Source organism: Mycteria americana, chromosome 9 (assembly GCF_035582795.1).
Source record: "Mycteria americana isolate JAX WOST 10 ecotype Jacksonville Zoo and Gardens chromosome 9, USCA_MyAme_1.0, whole genome shotgun sequence".
NCBI lineage: Eukaryota > Metazoa > Chordata > Aves > Ciconiiformes > Ciconiidae > Mycteria > Mycteria americana.
In genome coordinates this window covers 13463679-13481990 of record NC_134373.1, presented here as the reverse complement: position 1 = coordinate 13481990, position 18312 = coordinate 13463679, and the positions used below count along the sequence as shown (strand labels likewise).

The 18312-nt window shown below is 42.3% G+C and overlaps 1 protein-coding gene across 4 annotated transcripts; it reads right to left on the bottom strand.

The window, feature by feature from the left end:
• Positions 1-6749: 6749 nt before the first annotated feature.
• CASP8 (caspase 8) lies at positions 6750-18239 on the bottom strand. Of its 4 annotated transcripts, none has more exons than XM_075512373.1 (9): positions 16237-18239; positions 15298-15318; positions 13377-13706; positions 13042-13147; positions 11874-12012; positions 10329-10417; positions 9567-9678; positions 8018-8507; positions 6750-7276 (listed from the first exon to the last, which is right to left on the bottom strand). In XM_075512373.1, the coding sequence occupies exons 3-9, from the start codon at positions 13685-13687 to the stop codon at positions 7126-7128; spliced, it is 1398 nt and encodes a 465-aa protein (XP_075368488.1). In that variant the 5' UTR covers positions 13688-13706; positions 15298-15318; positions 16237-18239; the 3' UTR covers positions 6750-7125. The 4 variants fall into 4 exon arrangements, with proteins under 4 accessions (XP_075368488.1, XP_075368485.1, XP_075368484.1 ...); XM_075512370.1 differs by having other exon boundaries at positions 15298-15334; positions 16239-18239; XM_075512369.1 differs by lacking the exon at positions 15298-15318.
• Positions 18240-18312: the final 73 nt, after the last annotated feature.

The following is an 18312-nucleotide window of genomic DNA, read 5'->3' as shown; positions in this document are numbered from 1 at the left end:
AGAAAGGACACACAGAAATGAGTATCTGGGAATTCCCAAAGATCTCAACTATATTTTTTAGTGCATTGCACAGAAGTCATTGCAGATTAAACATGCCATTCTCTGTTCATAATTTGACACATCTCTAGTTGAAAAGAGGCAGACCTGAATAATTTCAGAGAGAATGTGCTCATGTTAGTTAGGGGTCAGAATAAAAAGGGTAACCAGCAAGGGCTGAACACCCAACATCCCCTGAGAAAAATCTAGCTCTGGACTCCCTGCTGCACAGCTGAGTCTCCTAAATGGTGGGTATTTTGTTTCCACTTCTCTCTGGGCTTCAAGATTCCTGCAGGAGATCTCACAGACATAGCCAACAGTTCAATTAATCAAAACTCCGCAGTACCTGAATTTTGCAACACTTTGAGAACTAAGAGTGAACCCTTATATAGGTGGTGGGAAAACACATACTTACAGCAGCCCGTGCAATGGGAGAAGCTGGCAGCAATCTGAACACGGGCAGGCTCCTCACAGGTACCACTAACACATCCCAAGAGCAGCACATCAACAAGTCACCCTAAAACCATTACGGTGGAGAGAATGACAAACTTCCCACGGAAGGTGTGCATAAACAGCCCTCTGGGAAACTGATGTTACACTGAACGAATAGGTAGCAAGATGCAAATGACTGGGCAGGGATTCATGCCACTGAATAACACTATTTCTGCCTCTGCAGCTAACCTCCCCGACTCCTCTATGCACTTCCCTTTTCAAAGAGCATCACTCTGATCTTGCCTGCTTTCAGCTTAAGCCTGTAGGACTTCAACTCACCAACTTTGCTTTCCTACCAACCTTCTGACTCCACTTTCTGGTGGCAGTGCTTCTGCTGGCTTAAAACAAAACACAAAATTGAGTGCCAGGATTGTTTTGCTATAGCATTTGGCCTCCCAGCCAGGAGCCAAAGAAAAGGGAGGATGGGCAAAGTAACTATAGCTGAAGGCCTTCAGAGAGGAAAGGTGATTGCCCCTCACCATTCTCCAAGCTGTGCTATGGAGGAAAAACAGTGACAGAAAACTGCAGATCCGACTTCCTTCTTACCATTCAGTTCTGTGGGAGGGCCACAAATACTTGCAAGAACATATCAGCCACCCTGCCACAGGCGTGTGTGAGCATGCGTTGCTCAGAACCATAAAACTGAAAGTGTGTTTTCTCCTTCCTTGAGGACTGCATGAGCCACATATAAATTCACAGAATAGCTACTTCCTGCAGTCCTTTAGAGGATTTTGATGGGGTTTTCTCTCCCTTCTAGTAGGTCTTCATCAGCAGGCAATAAGGTTAGCTATGGAGGTGGCCTGATTTTAACAGGTAGAACAAAATACCATGCCAATTTAATGACAGGGTGTGACTGACCAGCACACCCCCCTCCAGTGGAGGACAGCTCGGAGGAGAAGGGCAAAAACCCAATGATCTCAGGGAAGAATATATCATAAAGAAAGCTCAAGTTACCTCAAATTCAGGGAGACTGGACGGTAAGCTTAGTTTTAGGGAAGTCAGCTGCACCTGTGAATCATCAGGTTCCCCAGGACAATGAGCAAAGAATAATGTCTTCTTGAGCTAGCCAGACCAGCATGGGGGGTGCGAATTCATGGCCCAGCCCAACATAAAAGTATAAAACTGGACAACCGATAAAACATTTAAACTTTGAAAAGAGCAACAGGCCTGAGCTGACTTCAACCCACATGTTCCATCGTGACAGGGGATGCCCAATGTATTGATGGTGAGCATGCAGGGATGGGTAATGAGAATCGTTTGCATTGTGATTCAACTGTATATTGCAATTGCTAAATTATGGTTGTGTTGTGATTTCAGTATGTTGCTGTATCACTCTACTAAATCAAAATCCCATGTAGCACCAAATATACTAAAAAAGTAAATTTCATATCCAATTCCTCCTCATGTGGAATATCTGAGAGAACTTGGTCTGAGAGTATTGAAGTCTGATACAGAGAAATATGAAAAACCAGAAATGCTGTATATTCACAACTTCACTACTGGAGCAGCTGCCACCTTCCAGCAAGTTTCTCCCAGAGGAAGCAGTTATTTCATTTAAGCTTTATTTCCTTATCACAAAACAACATTCACAAATCTAATTACTAACTTTGTATCAGGGTCTCATTTATGAAAACATAATAAAAATGTAAATAAATTGTTGCCACATTTCCTAAATGGTTAACCAAATGTCAGCCACAGAACTGAATCGAACCTGGTAACACCTTCTGGTAACTTTTGCCACAAACAGCACTTTTATTCACACAGTGCTTGTAAAGTCTATTTATTATTTAGGAAACCTGTGTGAACAGAGCTGTGATTCTAAGCATGGGCATTCTCCCTTTTTCTTGGAAGGTGAAAAAGGTTAAGGGGAGCAAAATGCAACTACCAACACATTGTGTGGAATTAGAAAAAAAAAAGTTTTGCTTCAAGAACACAAGCAGGATTGAATAAAGAACCCCTGCTTTATGGCTAGACATGGATTTCCAAAAAACACAAGCTAAGAAAAGCAGAAGTTACAAAGTGTCTTAAACCCAGCCTTTACCTTGTTACAAACTCAAAAGGAATGTAGCTGTTAGAATCCCATATAGCTCCCACACACGACCTATACATTGCTGAGGATGCAAGGTAAGAACAGCCTCACTGGCATCAGCTGCCATTATCATGAAAGTCCTGAACTTAAATGTACTCTTTCCTACCATCTCTCCAGCTGCTAATGAAGCGATATCAATATGCTACCTCTCGGAGTGGCCGCCATCAAATACTTCAACAAGAGCAAAAGAACTTCTGCTGAAGTAAGTGTTCGTCATGGTGACTGTCCCTCAGTCAGCTCATCCAAAAGAGAAACACACCACAAACAAAGGTGATGTGAAAACCAAGAGCATTTATTACAACAGAAACAAGAGCCCACAGGAGCTAGAGTCAGTTGCCAGGAGGAGAAGGCATCTCAGAGTAGTGGATCTAATGGAGTGGGACCTTCCTTCCAGCGGTCGACAGCCACTCAAGACAGACTATCCCCTAAGAGCTCTGAGAAAAACCACAATTAGAACCCTTACTATTAAAAAACCTAAACAGCAGTGCTGTTTAGCCAAGTAAATTAATAACATAAAGCAAACCAAATATTTGGAGGAAAAGAACCAAACTTGTATTATCATAATCATCTTTTTTTGGTCCTTCTGGACAGGGATGTTATTTTCCATGAAAAATTATACAGCTTCCAGAGACAGCCAATGATTCACCTTCACGCAGCTCTGCCGAGCAGAGATCGGCCTTTGTTGGTACACAAACCATCGGGGAATCAAAAAGATTCACCCATCTCACAACCCACCGAGTGGGACGAGACAACCTCCTGGGACAGTTTCTCCACAGCCAAGACAAAGGAGGAAGAGATACTTTCTTCATATTCCCAGAGCTGGCTAGCCACTTCATGCACTGTTGGACCCTCTCCATCTTTCCAGTTCAGTATTGCCAATGAGTTGGCACACGATGGTGGTGCGTTCCGTACCAACTTCCGCCACATGGGTCGTGTGCACTGGACCTCATCCGGATCTTTGGGTAACTGCTCATTGTCCAGGTCACCATAAATCACCTCCAACACAGCTAATTCCCTCAGGTACTGGATACCTTTCTCCATGGTGGTCCATTTCCCGGGCCGATATATAACATCTTCCTTGAAGGGGTATCTTTCCTTCATAGCTGACAGGAGTCGCCTCCAGAGACTGAGGACTGGTGCCCCTTTTCCAATCGCTTTGTCAATGCCCCCTTCCCTAGAAAGGAATCCCAGCTGTTTGGCTTCCTTACCCTCTAATTCCAGGCTACTGGCTCTGTTATCCCAGCATTGGAGCAGCCAGGTGACAACGTGCTCGCCTGGACAACAGCTGAAATCTTTTCGCATATCTCGCAGCTCACTCAGGGATAGGGATCGGGTAGTTTCTGTCTCATCATAGAATCATAGAATGCTTTGGATTGGAAGAGACCTTTACAGGTCATCTAGTCCAACCCCCCTGCAAGAGCAGGGACATCTTCAACTACACCAGGTTGCTCAGAGCCCTGTCCAACCTGACCTTGAATGTTTCCAGGGATGGGGCCTCCACTACCTCTCTGGGCAACCTGTTCCAGTGTTTCACCACCCTCATTGTAAAAAATTTCTTTCTTAAATCCAGTCTAAATCTGCCCTCCCTTAGTTTAAAACCATTGCTCCTTGTCCTGTCACAACAGGCCTTGCTAAAAAGTCTGTCCCTGTCTTTCCTATAGGCCCTCTTTAAGTACTCGAAGGCTGCAATAAGGTCTCCCCGCAGCCTTCTCTTCCCCAGGCTGAACAACCCCAACTCTCTCAGCCTGTCCTCGTAGGAGAGGTGCTCCAGCCCTCGGATCATTTTCGTGGCCCTCCTCTGGACCCGCTCCAACAGCTCCATGTCCTTCTTGTGCTGAGGGCTCCAGAGCTGGACACAGTACTCCAGGCGAGGTCTCACCGGAGCAGAATAGAGTGGCAGAATCACCTCCCTCAACCTGCTGGCCACGCTTCTTTTGATGCAGCCCAGGATACGGTTGGCCTTCTGGGCTGTGAGCACACATTGTTGGCTCATGTCCAGCTTTTCATCCGTCAGTACCCCCAAGTCCTTTTCTGCAGGGCTGCTCTCGATCACATCATCCCCCAGCCTGTATTGAAACTGAGGATTGCCCCGACCCAGGTGTAGGACCCTGCACTTGGCCTTGTTGAACCTCATGAGGTTCACACAAGCCCACTTCTCCAGCTTGTCCAGGTCCCTCTGGATGACATCCCATCCTTCTGGCGTGTCGACTGCACCCCTCAGCTTGGTGTCATCTGCAAACTTGCTGAGGGTGCACTCAATCTCGCTGTCAATGTCACTGATGAAAATGTTGAACAGCACTGGTCCCAGTATGGACCCCTGAAGGACACCACTCATCACTGATCTCCATCTGGACATTGAGCCGTTGACCACTACCCTCTGGATGTGACCATCCAACCAATTCCTTATCCACTGAACAGTCCACCCATCAAATCCATATCTCTCCAATTTAGAGAGAAGGATGTTGTGGGGGACCATGTCAAAGGCTTTACAGAAGTCCAGATAGATGACATCCATTGCTTTTCCCTTGTCCACTGATGTGGTAACTCCCTCGTAGAAAGCCACTAGGTTGGTCAGGCAGGACTTGCCTTTGGTAAAGCCATGTTGGCTGTCTCGAATCACCTCCCTGTCCTCCACGTGCTCTAGCGTAGCTTCTAGGAGGATCTGTTCCATGATCTTCACAGGCACAGAAGTGAGGCTGACAGGTTGGTAGTTCCCAGGGTCATCCTTTCTACCCTTTTTAAAGATGGGCACAATGTTTCCCTTCTTCCAGTCATCCACAAGTTCTTCCTCTTCCTCTCCTTGTGATGGCACTGCTCTTTCATCTTTCCTTTCTAAACAAGCCGACTTTCACTTCCAGGATTTCTTCAGGGGCAACTGATACTGATATGGGTTGGCTCCCTGGTTGAACCGCATTATCTGTCGCAGAAGGGCTGGAGTGACCACAGTGCCTGTTGCAGAGGGGGCTGGAATAGCCACAGTGCCTGTCGCAGAGGGGTCCGGGGTAGCTGCAGTGCCTGTCGCAGGGGGGCCCAGAGTAGCCACAGTGCCTGTCGTTTTGTCACCAGATCCTTGAGGGTTCTGAATAGTGTTGAACAGGGCTCGGTAGGCATGGGCCAGGCCTCAGCACATTGCAGTGATTCATATCTCCTTAGAACTGTCAGGGTGACAACATACTTTTTCCAATTACTCTACTAATTTTTCAGGATTCTGCACTTGTTCAGGGGTGAAGTTCCAAAACATTGAAGGTGGCCACCGTCCTAGGTATTTGCCCATGCTATCCCACACACCCTGCCACTCATAACTATCCGGCCTTGGGGCAGATCTCTGGATGATATTCTTAAATTGTTTACTAATCTTAAACAAAATTGAAACAATATTCACCAGCAATACCAATAGATGTATCTTAACTACCCAAGGATGTTCAAGATACTGAAAAGTTATTGTAACAAAGGAGGAAATATTGTAGAAGAAAGTAGCGAAGGTGCCATTTTGTATTTCCTCCATAAAAAACCTCTCAGAGGAAGTAGTATAATTGCTAATTGTCTCCATAAGGTGGTACCCGACATATAGTAATGGTTTCAGTACAGCACTTAGATACCAAAATAAACCCAAGGTCACTGGTTTAATAACAAATCTCGCAGGCAAAACATCACTAATCATAGCAGAGCACAGCAAACTGCAAAAACCAACACCGATCTTTAACATGTACAGCAAAAAAATGAGCATTGTGCAGATCAGGTAAACCAATATTGAGAACAGATGAATCAATATCGTGGCCCGCAACTACAAACAAATCTAAATTCCTTAATACGTTCTGGTTAATCTGTTATTATCTCAAACCTTTCAGGCCCCACGTTAGGCGCCAAAAAGGACTGTTGTGGTTTAGCCCCAGTCAGTAATTAAGTACCACACAGCCGCTCACTCACCCTCCCCGCCAAGTGGGATGGGGGAGAGAATCGGAAGAGCAAAAGTAAGAAAACTTGTGGGTTGAGATAAGAACAGTTTAATAATTGCAACAAAATAATAAGAAAAAATTGTAATGAGAAGGAAAACAACAGGAGAGTGACCCCCTGGGGATTGCTGCCCCCCGGCCAGCTCCCCCAGTTTCTATGCTGAGCATGGTGCCATATGGTATGGAATAGCCCTTTGGCCAGTTTGGGTCAGCTGTCCTGGCTGTGCCCCCTCCCAGTTCTTGTGCACCTGGCAGAGCAGGGGAAGCTGGAAAGTCCTTGACCAGTGTAAACACCACTTAGCACCAGCCAAAACATCAGAATGTTATCAATATCATTCTCATACTAAAATCCAACACACAGCACTATACCAGCTACTAGGAAGAAAATTAACTCTATCCCAGCCAAAACCAGGACATAATTGGAAAATTTAGGTCCCATGGCCCCTTGAAGGACTGGGGCTAACTACACAGATCCAGATAACTTCTCTTGCAAATTCTCTTCCCTGTGGAAGCCCATACCAGATGTGATTCCTAACTGAGTGTATTCTTATTTTTCTACTTCTCAGTTGACGGACATTGTGGAATTTGGAAGATCAATTGTTTCCGTAGAGTTGATGTTATCTTTGGCATCTGCTTCCATCCATTTAATACTCTTCCTCCCACCTCCTTGTTCACTTCTGTCAGGATGGTTATGAGATCCTTGTGGCTTGAACAAAGATGAAGAAAAGTTACACTGAAATACATGGTACTTGCAGCTAGGCCAAGAAGCTGATCTATGTTTGCTCCAATAAAGTAGTATCTCAGGGAAGGCTAGTATCTTCCCCTCACCCTGCCTGTCACTGAAATTGCACATTCCATTGTGTAACCACAGAATTCAGTGTGTTTAGGGGAATAAAAGCAACCTCCGTGTAGCATTGCTTTACCACCAAACACAGTCCCCTACTTTGGTTATAGAAGAGTGCACTAAGATGAAACAGAACCAAACCTATGCATTCTCCAAGCCCTCTTCTGGACACCATAAGAAAGTGATGTCTGAAGAGAAATTCTATTTTCTAAATCAAGTTTATGATGGGGATGGGAGGGAGGCAACAATGAAAATTATGACTAAAGAATCACTCAACAAATTTGCCTCTCATCAGGTGTCACTGGAAGAAAAATCATTTATCAGTCAAAAAATGTTAAAAAACATGCACAGACATACACACACTTGTTTGTATGTAATTTTCCAGTATTACAACCCTGGTTCTGTCACAGGCAAACTAGGGGAAGTCACTTGTACTTTGGTTCACCTGTAGAAGACTGACAATGGCCAAAATTACTGTTCTGCACTGTCCTGCAGATGAAAAGCATATAGCACAAACGCAAAACTCTGATGTATCAGCACAGCATGCTTAAGTATGTATGTCTGCAATACCCCAAATGTACATGGATTAAAAATAGTACTTACAGTGGGCAAAGCAACTCCATCTTGTCACAGAGGCATTGAACGTAAACACTGCCAGTCTCTGCACAGCGGTAGCACTCATAGTCTTCCACTGTAGCCATGCCAACCAGAATATCAGCCTGATCAGGAATGGAAGTCAGAGGGGTAGCATCCTTCTCAAGATGGCCAGCAAAGTCTTCTTTTACTGTGACAGCTGGATGACCTACAGAGCCTTGGCAAGCCTGGATGAAAAACAGCTTGGGTTTGCCAGCAAGAGAAGGACAATTAGATCCACTGAAGCAGGAGAGTAAGTCTTTAATATTTACAAACTCATGATCAATGCCTTTTATTTTGTCTTTTTCACCATGGGAAAAAATGAAGCAAACAAAACAGTCCATGTTACTATGATCTTTTTTGCTGTATTCTTTAACTTTCGCATACATTTGCTTTGCTTCTAGATCCATGTGCTCCACTGTCTCAAACTGAAGCCACTTAAAGACCCTCTTCACAGCCTCTGGGGAAAAAAGTCAGAAGGCACTTATTAAACATAAACAGTGACAAGGAAGATGTTGAAACATCAGTGTCTGTGTGGTAGAACAGATACTAGCAGAAGTGTTCAGATCCCACCAATAAGTCAGTCTCACCTGACTGACTCTTAGCCTGCCAAATCTAATTAGAAAAAACCAAATGCCTAATTTTATTTTTTTTAAACACAACTGGGTTAAGCATCACACAAAAACAAAAACATCTAAAACAAAAACAGGTTTCAGATTATCTGATTAATTGGTACAAATTTGTGAAGCTTACTGTATTAAAGCAAGCTTTAACTGTGCATTGCATAGTAATCTCAGATGCGTGAGAACAACACTTAGCAAGTTAAAGAGGTACCTCTTTAGAATGACAAATTCTACCACTCTTAAATGAAGTAGGTCCCTCATTCTGTGAGAATGATCAATGCAGCAAGAAGGAAGGCAGGGTAACCTGCTAACAAATGCTATGCAGATTTCTCAGCAAATGTTGACTTAATTGTTGTGTGGGCAGTGAGAAAGTAGCTGGGAAGCAAGCAGCCTGTAGACAGGCTGAGGGGAGTTAAAATATTAGTGATGTGTGCTTTCATGAAATAGATTTTACTTTTTTAAGATAAACTCTTGTTTATCTTAAATGTGACTCTTGCAGGAAGACAGGCTTTAAGGAAAATTTTAAAGCAGAAGCAGTTATTTGAGCATTAAATAGAATTTAAGGACTTAAAAATATTACTCCATGATAGCTAAGAATTAAAAATAATCAAAAAGTGAAAAGGTGGAATAGTAATCTCTCCTTCACTATTTGGTACATATGACCAATTAAGACGATGCTTTTTACCTAGAACAGAAAGCAGTTCCTTCTTTAAGCCATCAGCTATACTGTTGGAAGTGGCGTATTTCCAATTTCTACAGTGACTGTCATTCCAGTTACTCTGAAGGCAAAGGAGCTCAGTGGATATGATTCTTCTTCACACGAAAGATTAGATAATTCCTTCAGAGAATTATCAGAGAAAAAAACAAACCAGTAATTGGATTTAAAAAGTACTTACCTCCATCTTTCACTGTTCCTTTTCTGGCTTCAAACGGATTTTTAAAAATGTAGTTGTTAAGAATGACACAGTAACCATGGGGGTTATTTTTCATCTTATATGATTCCACAAGCTGTAGGAACAAAGAAAGCAGATAAGAAAGCAGTGCCAAGCATCCAAAAGAGAAATATGCTATACACAGGTTGTTGGTCCTACATGTCCAAGCACAAAAAAATCATGAGGGCCAAGATACAAGAAAGGAAAAGCCTAAGAATACAAGCCAGCTACAGAGGAATCTGCCTTGTCTCCCTGAATCCCTCCCCCTCTCCCTCTGTGGTTACGGTATGATTTTGGCATGGGAGAAAGTGAGTATCCAGAAACACAAATTTGCATGTGCAGAGGAAAAAGTTCCTGCACCCTACCATTCCCTCTGAGAGTACTTGTGGGTTTCTAGTGAGGTAGCAGATTCTGTTGTTCCCTTCCCATCTGTCCAGGAGTATCCCGGCCAGGACTTTAATGTCCCAGTCTCCATTATCATTAAGATTGGTTTTCTTCGCACAACAGCTACTCCTTCATTTCTTGCCTAAAAGGTTGCTGACAGCCAGGTCCTCCCAAAGAAACAAGGCTTGGTCTTGTTTTGAAAATAGGAATTGTTCCAAGGCCTACATATAAAGCCAGAACCCCTCCCTTTCAGCTCTTCCACCTGCTTAGTCTTAAGAATTTATGCTCCCCCTCCCAGGACTTGGATAAATACTTTAAAGGTAATCTTGAGGTATTTCTCACCCGGTGTGGTGTCTTCCCCTCTGCTCCTTGTCCTGCTTGATGCACAGACACAGAGACTGGATAGTGGAGTTTTTCCTTAGAATCATTTTCTAAGAGGGAGAAGATAAACAGAACATTTTAGGACTAAAAGGATAAATCTTCCACTGTGCATATTTCAAGACTCAAAAAACCAGTGCAAGGAGTGGGATGGAGGGTGGTTTCCACATCACTGAGACACCATCATTTTGTAGAGCTGGGCCAAGCAGGGTTCCAGTTTCACAGACTGCTGGTTATTGAAGCTATGCAGGGCTGTGCTCCATTTCTTCTCTGCTCTTATACTGGTAGCAAGATCCAGATAATAAAAGGCTGAATGTGAGTAGTCACCCCAGGCAAGCCATTCACTAGCATCTCCACTATGGGATACATAAGTGAAAGAGGAGGCCCATTTTTATACAGTGGTACAATACAGTTAGTTCGTTTATTTCTGAGGCCATTGTCTCTTCTCCAGAGAACTTTACTGTTTGGGTGGACACACCAAGGATGCAGAATACCAGCATAATGGAAGATCTCCTCAAAGCAACAAAACACTTCTTTGAATACAACTGCCTGAAATAAGTGAAGAAGTTGTCAAACCCATGACTCTACCCAAGGAAATAAATCATAGTACCCCTTTTACAAGTTACACAGATGTGTTTAAATGGAATTTAATTGTCAGAACAACAAGATCTATAAGACTTTTTCTGCTTATCAAGGGGGACAAAATAATAACAATACTACTAAAAAGCCATTCCCCTGACACAGGGCTTGCTTACACTAGCCACCCATGGCCATTTCTTCTGCTCTTTCAGATATACAAGCACAGGTCAGCAGCACAAAGACATGTTGGGGAAACTAGTCAGTATCTGCAGGGAACTGCATGGGCTGTATAGATGTGTCTAAGGAAACACACATCCCGAGTCATCCAAAAGGAGGTTCTGGGGAAAAATTTAATAGGTCTCAGTTGTTGTTGGTTGACACATCCTGTATCGCAGGGTCACAAGTCACCACCTCAGCTGCAACAGCCCAGATATACTGAAGTCCTTGAAATTTCACATCTGGTACAGAAAGCTAATGGTTACGCTTTAGCCAAGTACCTGGTCTCCAGAGACTTTTCCTTTGACTAAGAGCAAACAGCCTGGCTAACAGAAAATAATGCTGACAGTCTCCCAATACAAGTTTCCCCAAGGCAACTGTGTCACTTCCAGTCTCTTTCAGTGACCGAAAAGCTATCCTGGTCCAAAACCAGCACTGCACTGTTTCCTGAAGAGAAAAATTGCATTTAAGGCAAAGAGGAGGGAGAAGCAGACCATTTACAAGGCACAGAACATATTTCAAGGAGAGATACAAGAACGTATGATGGGATAATGAAGTAGCAGAAAACTTCAGAAACCACAGGTACCAAGAACCGCTCTGCCTACCCTAGGATACTGTAAGGTCTCTCTCTTACTCCTAAGCTGCCAAGGATGGAGCCACAAAAATCACAAAAAACCCAGCTCTACTCTTAAAACAGCAGATTAAATAATTTACCTTTTTTTTTTTCTTCATAGAGATCAATTTTTTTCTTTACATCAGCTCTAAATCCCTTTAATATATCTTTCAGCATTGCCAGGTCATCTTCTTTAATTATCCCATTTCTTTCCATTTCCAGTAAGACCTTCAACATTGACTAGTAAAACAAAAACACATAACCCAAACTCATAGAGTGACCTTCAATAACTGCAGTATCAGGCACTTCTGGACAGAGTGGAAGACAACATCCTCATTCCCAGAGACTGACCAGCTAAAGACCAATTTCTTTTTCCTCCAAACCTCATTAAAGCAAGAGTCAGGATGCAATGCAACTGAAGAAACACATCACTGAGGTTAAGAAAGGATCATTAGAAATTGCTTATGGCTAAGTTATCCTGCTTCGTTTCAGCAGTGCAAAGCACTGATGTGGATAACAACATGGCATCCTGTTGTGCCTCTGTGTTCAGATGAAGTGCTGTTAAGTCATTTAGCTGTGCTATTTTACATTTTCTATTACAGAAAAGGTGTTCAAGGCCAATTTTGTTTTTTAAAGCTCAACAGTCCACCAAGTTGGAGGTAAATCTGCTAATTTTCCTATAGGTGCCACACACAAATAGGACTTTTAAGGAAGCTTCTTAATAATACCAAGCATTTTTATAACACTGTTCATTATTTACAAGTATTAAACTAGCTCATCAAACCTCTTAATACTTTTGTGGGAGAGTTAACAAAATGCTGTTACCCCAAATTACAATAAAGAAGAAAATGTACCTAATGACACACAAAAATTTGTGGTTGAACTCACATTAGAACTTGATTTTGTCTCTAGAACATTGTTTTTTCTCCAGCAAACATCACTCTTCCTAGATATGGCATAGGTACAAATGTCTTAAAAATGCCAAGCAAAGATGAAAGGAAGAGCATGATGGATTTTGCAAGAAGAAAAGGTTAGCGAGACAGGTGGCGGAGGGAAAATAGGAACAGGAGAGCAAAAAAAGGCAGAGAAAAGGTACAAATGAGAAAAAAAGGGTCCATTCTTTCACACAGCAGCTATCAGCTAACATCACGATTCTTTCAACAACAGATTTTAGTGAGAGCAGACAGCTTTCTCTTTCCTCCCTTCTTACAAGAACAAGCAGACTCTGAACTAGCCTTGCAAGAAACTTATCAAGATCACTTTGCATACAGCATTATCCTGGAGCTTGTTCTTTGGTATTTGTTTTTGGAGCAGGAACTTCACGTTCTTGACATCTTCTGGAGTCAAGTCCTCTGCAATTCCATATAGTAGTTGCCTGGCAATAAAGAATAGAGAAAGACTGATTAAGAAAGTTATGAGAAGTAAACATCACAATTACACATTTGAACTCCAAAATGTAAAACTCACAATGGCAAGTAGTCATGCTGTAATAAATACAATTATGCTGTGTATTCGTAAGAAAACAGTGCAGACAGAAAACAAGACAGTACAGAACAGAACTGTTGTACATTTTGCATGCAAATGTTTACTACTTCTGTGCTTACCTGTAGGCTGATACCTTTGCCCTGCCTGGGATCTGAAGGTCTCTCTCCATCTCCTCTCGGCTGGAGCCCAGGTGGGCAGCCAGGAGGTCGATCCGATTGATCCGGTAGAGCAGCTCCTTCAGAAAGGACAGGTTCCCCCCCTCAATCATGTCTTTCTCCTGCAGTGCTTCGAAGAAGGCCTTGGGCTCCTGGATGGCTTCCAGCTTCCTCATGGGGATGTGCTCCCGGCTGAGGAACTTCAGAGCCTCCAGTTCATCTGTGACCAAAGCTTCAGAAATGTCAAAAAGGCGTTTGCGGAAGTCTGTACTCATTTCACATCAGGATTTGGATCTAAACACAAACAGAGGTTGATTTAATTTGTCAGTAACAGTAGTGCAACAACATGATTATAAAAGGTATCACATCATATAGAACAGCCCAAAATAAACACATGCAATCACACGTACTTCAGTAGAGAGAGGCTGTCTTACTATCACAGCTTTGATGCTTAGCTCTTTCGGTTCTCTCGACTTAACAAGGAATATAAAAGAAACCGTACTAAGTGAAATTGACAGAGAAAGTCACAGATCATTCTTGCTTCCTATGGTGTGTCTAGACAGCAGGAAGTAGGGATGTACAATCCGGGCAGGCTGCTGCTGTTTTGGTTGGGGTTTTTTGTTTTTGTTTTTTTGTTTGATTGGGTTTTTTTAACAAGGCCAGGAGACTTCTTGCCAAACTAGTTCTGTTTCACTGAGCATCAAGTAACACCTTCCTTCTCCACCACTTCCTCCATCAGCTTTAGAAATATTAAACTTGGCTTATGGATCCAACTTTTGAGCACAAGAGAAAGTTAGAAAATACCAATTGCAAGCCTTCCAACTATCTCACCCTGACACTTAAAAGACCTGCCTCCACTGCCTGTCCGGTAAGAGAACCATTTGGCACTTTATTCTCTCTGCCTTAGATCTAAGACACCTAGGAATCTCTGAAGAGAAACTCTATAGAAATGCATTCAGTAGAGGTCTCTTGTCCCATTGAACTCACTGGGAGACAGAAAAGTTGACAACAGCAAATCAAAACTTCCTATTCCTATGCCACCGGCATATTAGTCAATCCATTTTAATGTTACTGCTAATGCAAATGTTTCAATACCAGGGCTAATAACTCCAAGGTAGCCCAGCAGACTAACTGAATCAGTACTACCGTAAATATAAAAAAAAAAAATTAGCAGACAATTGTACTCCCCTCTCCTCCAAGGACCACTCTACAACAAAGCAGCTTTCTGTGGCATGGTCTTGGTCAGCATTCTGTTAGTTAGCAAGAGTGAACATACAACTGGATCTTAAACCTTTATCTATCAAAAAACCTGAAAAAACAGCAAAACGTGTTGTGACACAACATATACGATTCATGCTCTGCCCCCAAATACTGTTTTCTTTAAACCCGTTCAAACTGAACTTTTAAACAGACTAGAATCCATACCATTCTGCCCATATCACCACAAAACCACTAGTATCTGAATGAATCATATGTGCTTAACCTCACGATTCAATGATCTCAGATCTGACTGTATATTTTTATATCCACATAGGAAAGAGAAGAATACTTTCTTGGTAGCTAGTTACGAAGTTATCTTCTTTCTCACATAAATCGTGCGTTTTGTTTAAGATACAAGGCATGTGCTTATAAAAGTAAATCTTTCTGGTAAAGGGAATTTTAATTTTTATATCTCAAAGACTGTAAGTTTCAAACCCAGAAAATTATTACAATTAGAACGGATGTGCTACCTACACACTATATTTAAGCCTGTCTGTAAATACAGGGAGCACAATAAAACAATGGTTAATTGCTTCTGCCTTTTTCTCCCACTTTACTAAACTAAAAAAACAACTGCTACAACAAGCAAACTGTTTTATAATAATAATAATTTTACAACACTTACATGGGAAGACAGGCTGGAGGACTGCTGGAACAACTCCGAAAAAAGTGAGACAGCCATAGTCTCTAAAGTTCCAGGAAAAGTACTGCCTTTTGTATGATGGTCTATATTGTCACGTGACTTACAAAAAGTGTAACAAAGTAATAAGCTGCATCATAAGGAAGCAATTCCCTACTCCACCTATCACGGTTCCAGGTTCAGGAAATTATTACAGTGCTTGTGAGAAAAATTAGTAAATAAGCCACAAAAGTAACCAGGTTTTGTTTTTGTTTTGAGGGGACACACTAAGCAGCACAGCCAGGACTTTCTAGCATACGGCACAGCTCAGTACATTTGCTCCCATACATAAATCCTAATTAAAAGATAGCGAGGGAAGGGTGAATCAATTATATCTTCCCATTTAAAAATATCTCCATCCCACTGTCCTGCTGTTGTCACCAGATCCTCCATGACTTACCTCCTTTCTCCGAAGTCCCTCTCCGACTTACCCTAGCCTATTTTTAACATGCACTTTCATGGAAGATTATTTCCTAAATTAAAAAAAAGTCAACTATCAGCACCGAATTCAGTAGCAGTACTCAGTGAATACATGGAACTGAAAGGCTGAACATTCCTTTGAAATTATTTATGTAATACCCTTCCCCATTTACAAGAGAATTTAAGCAATAATTAACTTCTGGCATTTTCATCCTCTTTGAAGTATAAAACTCTGCCTTCAATGGTAACGTTCCCAGTATGACCTCCTGGTCACCAGTATTTTCCTTGCAGCAGGAAATATATGATCAGCAATCAGTACAGCTACCAGACTCTCTGAAGATTGTGAAGTCAGCATTATGAAGAGACACAGTTAGGAGAGCTGAAATTTGTTAAAATTTTGCAATGGAAACAATCATTCATTGATTTCAACCTATCTACCTTTATAAACTCAAAATTATAACATACCCTTCGATAGAACAAGGCATACAAATTCCTTCCAAAAGGCACACTCTAGTAACAGTTCAGAAAGCGCATCTGACTTATTTCACTGGCATGAGTTGTCCTTTTATCCAAAGGCTGGGAGCAGCACAGAGGGACACCACAAGCACTATCTGATCTTCAGGTCCAAAATGGTTGTGTCTCCATGTCATCCCATGCCTCAGCGTCTCTCTCCCTGGATCAGTTCCTCTGTGTCTTAACTGAATCAAGACTCCAGTTGCAGTTTGAAAGAGGAAGCATGCCGCAATCAGCACTGTGTGAAAAATATTTGCGGACAAGACCAAGCCCAGGTTGGCTCTTTCCAGATAGAGACTTCTCCCATCATGCAGCAGTTTCAAGGCCCAGCCCTCTTGGCACTGTTCTTCCTCTTTGTCTTTACTGTTTCACTTCTTATTTCTTCCTCTCTCACCCTTCCCCAAAATGTTCCTGTCCTTTTGTTAACTTACAGTCTCTCCAAGTTCCCTCAGCTCCCCTGCACCCTGATTTTATCCCTCTGGCTTCCTCTAGAACTGTCTCAGTGACCCAGTCTATTCCTTGTACAGCAACTTGCCAAAAATTCATCTCTCCCAGGCTGGTCTTGAGGAAGCGAAAATGCTGAGGCTACTGACTACTCAGCAGCTGTAGTGACTGTGGCCTCTACTGGCACAAGGCAGGATACACAGCTCCTGCACAAAAACTGACAGTCAGGAGGGACGGGATACCAGAGACTTGTGGATGTTACAAATCCCACTTCAAGATCATGATCTTCCCAAGATACCAACTTCCCCAACAGAAAGACTCTTTTTACACTAGTTCCACTTAAATCTGTCTAAACAAGGGTTGCACAAGTCACAACCCTTCTTTAATTCTGTAGGTAGAGAGCATGCACATGTGCATATGCTTCTGTATGCCATCAGTAAGCCTCAACAGAAACCAACCACATTTTTTTTGTTTGTTGTTTTAGGCTGATTTCTTTCTGGCACAGCTCTGTATTACTAGAGTTACACTGAGATGTACTGTATGGACAGCAAGGAGTGATGAATATATAAGTTGTATAAAAACCACCCACTCTCCCCCAAGACTTTCAAACTGCTATCTTACAATACACCGCAGGAGATCACGCAGAAACATCCAACAATCTTGCTGAATGGCAGCTGTGGTTATAGTGATAAGCCTACCCTGCCTTTGGGCTTCTGCTGACAGAGTACCACTGCATGCACCCAAGCATTACAGTGTGCAGCCATATAAACACAACCCTCAACACATTACAAGAAAAATATTCACACTGAATCGTATAAATCATGGTAGTGTAAACTGTGTTTGAACAAGCCTTATTATGAGCGAGGGAGACTTTACCAGTCTTTTCTACTTCCCAAGTGTGGATCCCTCTCCCCAGGGAACTCAAGGCAGAAGTCAGCTTAGACTCTTCTGACTGCCTTTACCTACCTATGATTTAACTGGAGATTACCCAGGCAGAAGTCTCTACAGAGAAAGCAAGATAACATGATGACAATCTCTGTCTACCAAACTTAAAAACGAAAACAAGATCCCACAAAACAAGGTCAAAATTGTTGTGTTTACTCCGTACTGACAAAAACTCAATTGTTACCTGAACATACAAAACAAGAGTGCACCAAGTCTCAACAGTAATTGCGAGCCAGAAACTTCATGATTCTATTACAATATGTTATATATTCTACTAACAGACAAAACATTTTCTATCTGTGGCACAAATGTGACTTCAAGTGTGGCAGCCATACTAACTCAGAAGACTCAAAACGTGATGGGTCACACAAATATCAATCCATCATGATAAAAAGCGACCATTATGTTTTGGCAAACTGGCTCCATTTCAATGCTCTGTATGATGCAAAACTCCCCTCCTAAGAATCCTGCATAGCGCAAGCTAGAAATTGTGCCCAACAGCACTAGACCGTACTCTTTCAAATCTTCACCCTAACTTATGGCTAGTAGTCATATATAACAATCAGTGTTTTGCTGAAATAAACTAAGTTTCACTTCAGCTTAAACCCTGAGGCAGTTAAAACCCCACTGATTCATGCA

Bases quoted from the DNA above. Each gene is read 5' to 3' on its own strand.
- CASP8 (XM_075512373.1), bottom strand. From the start codon at position 13,687: ATGAGTACAGACTTCCGCAAACGCCTTTTTGACATTTCTGAAGCTTTG. The intron at 13,148-13,376 runs GTAAGCACAGAA...CTTTATTGCCAG, and splicing joins GCAAAGGTATCAGCCTACAG to GCAACTACTATATGGAATTG. The intron at 7,277-8,017 runs GTAAGTACTATT...TCTTTGTTCAAG, and splicing joins ATGGAGTTGCTTTGCCCACT to CCACAAGGATCTCATAACCA.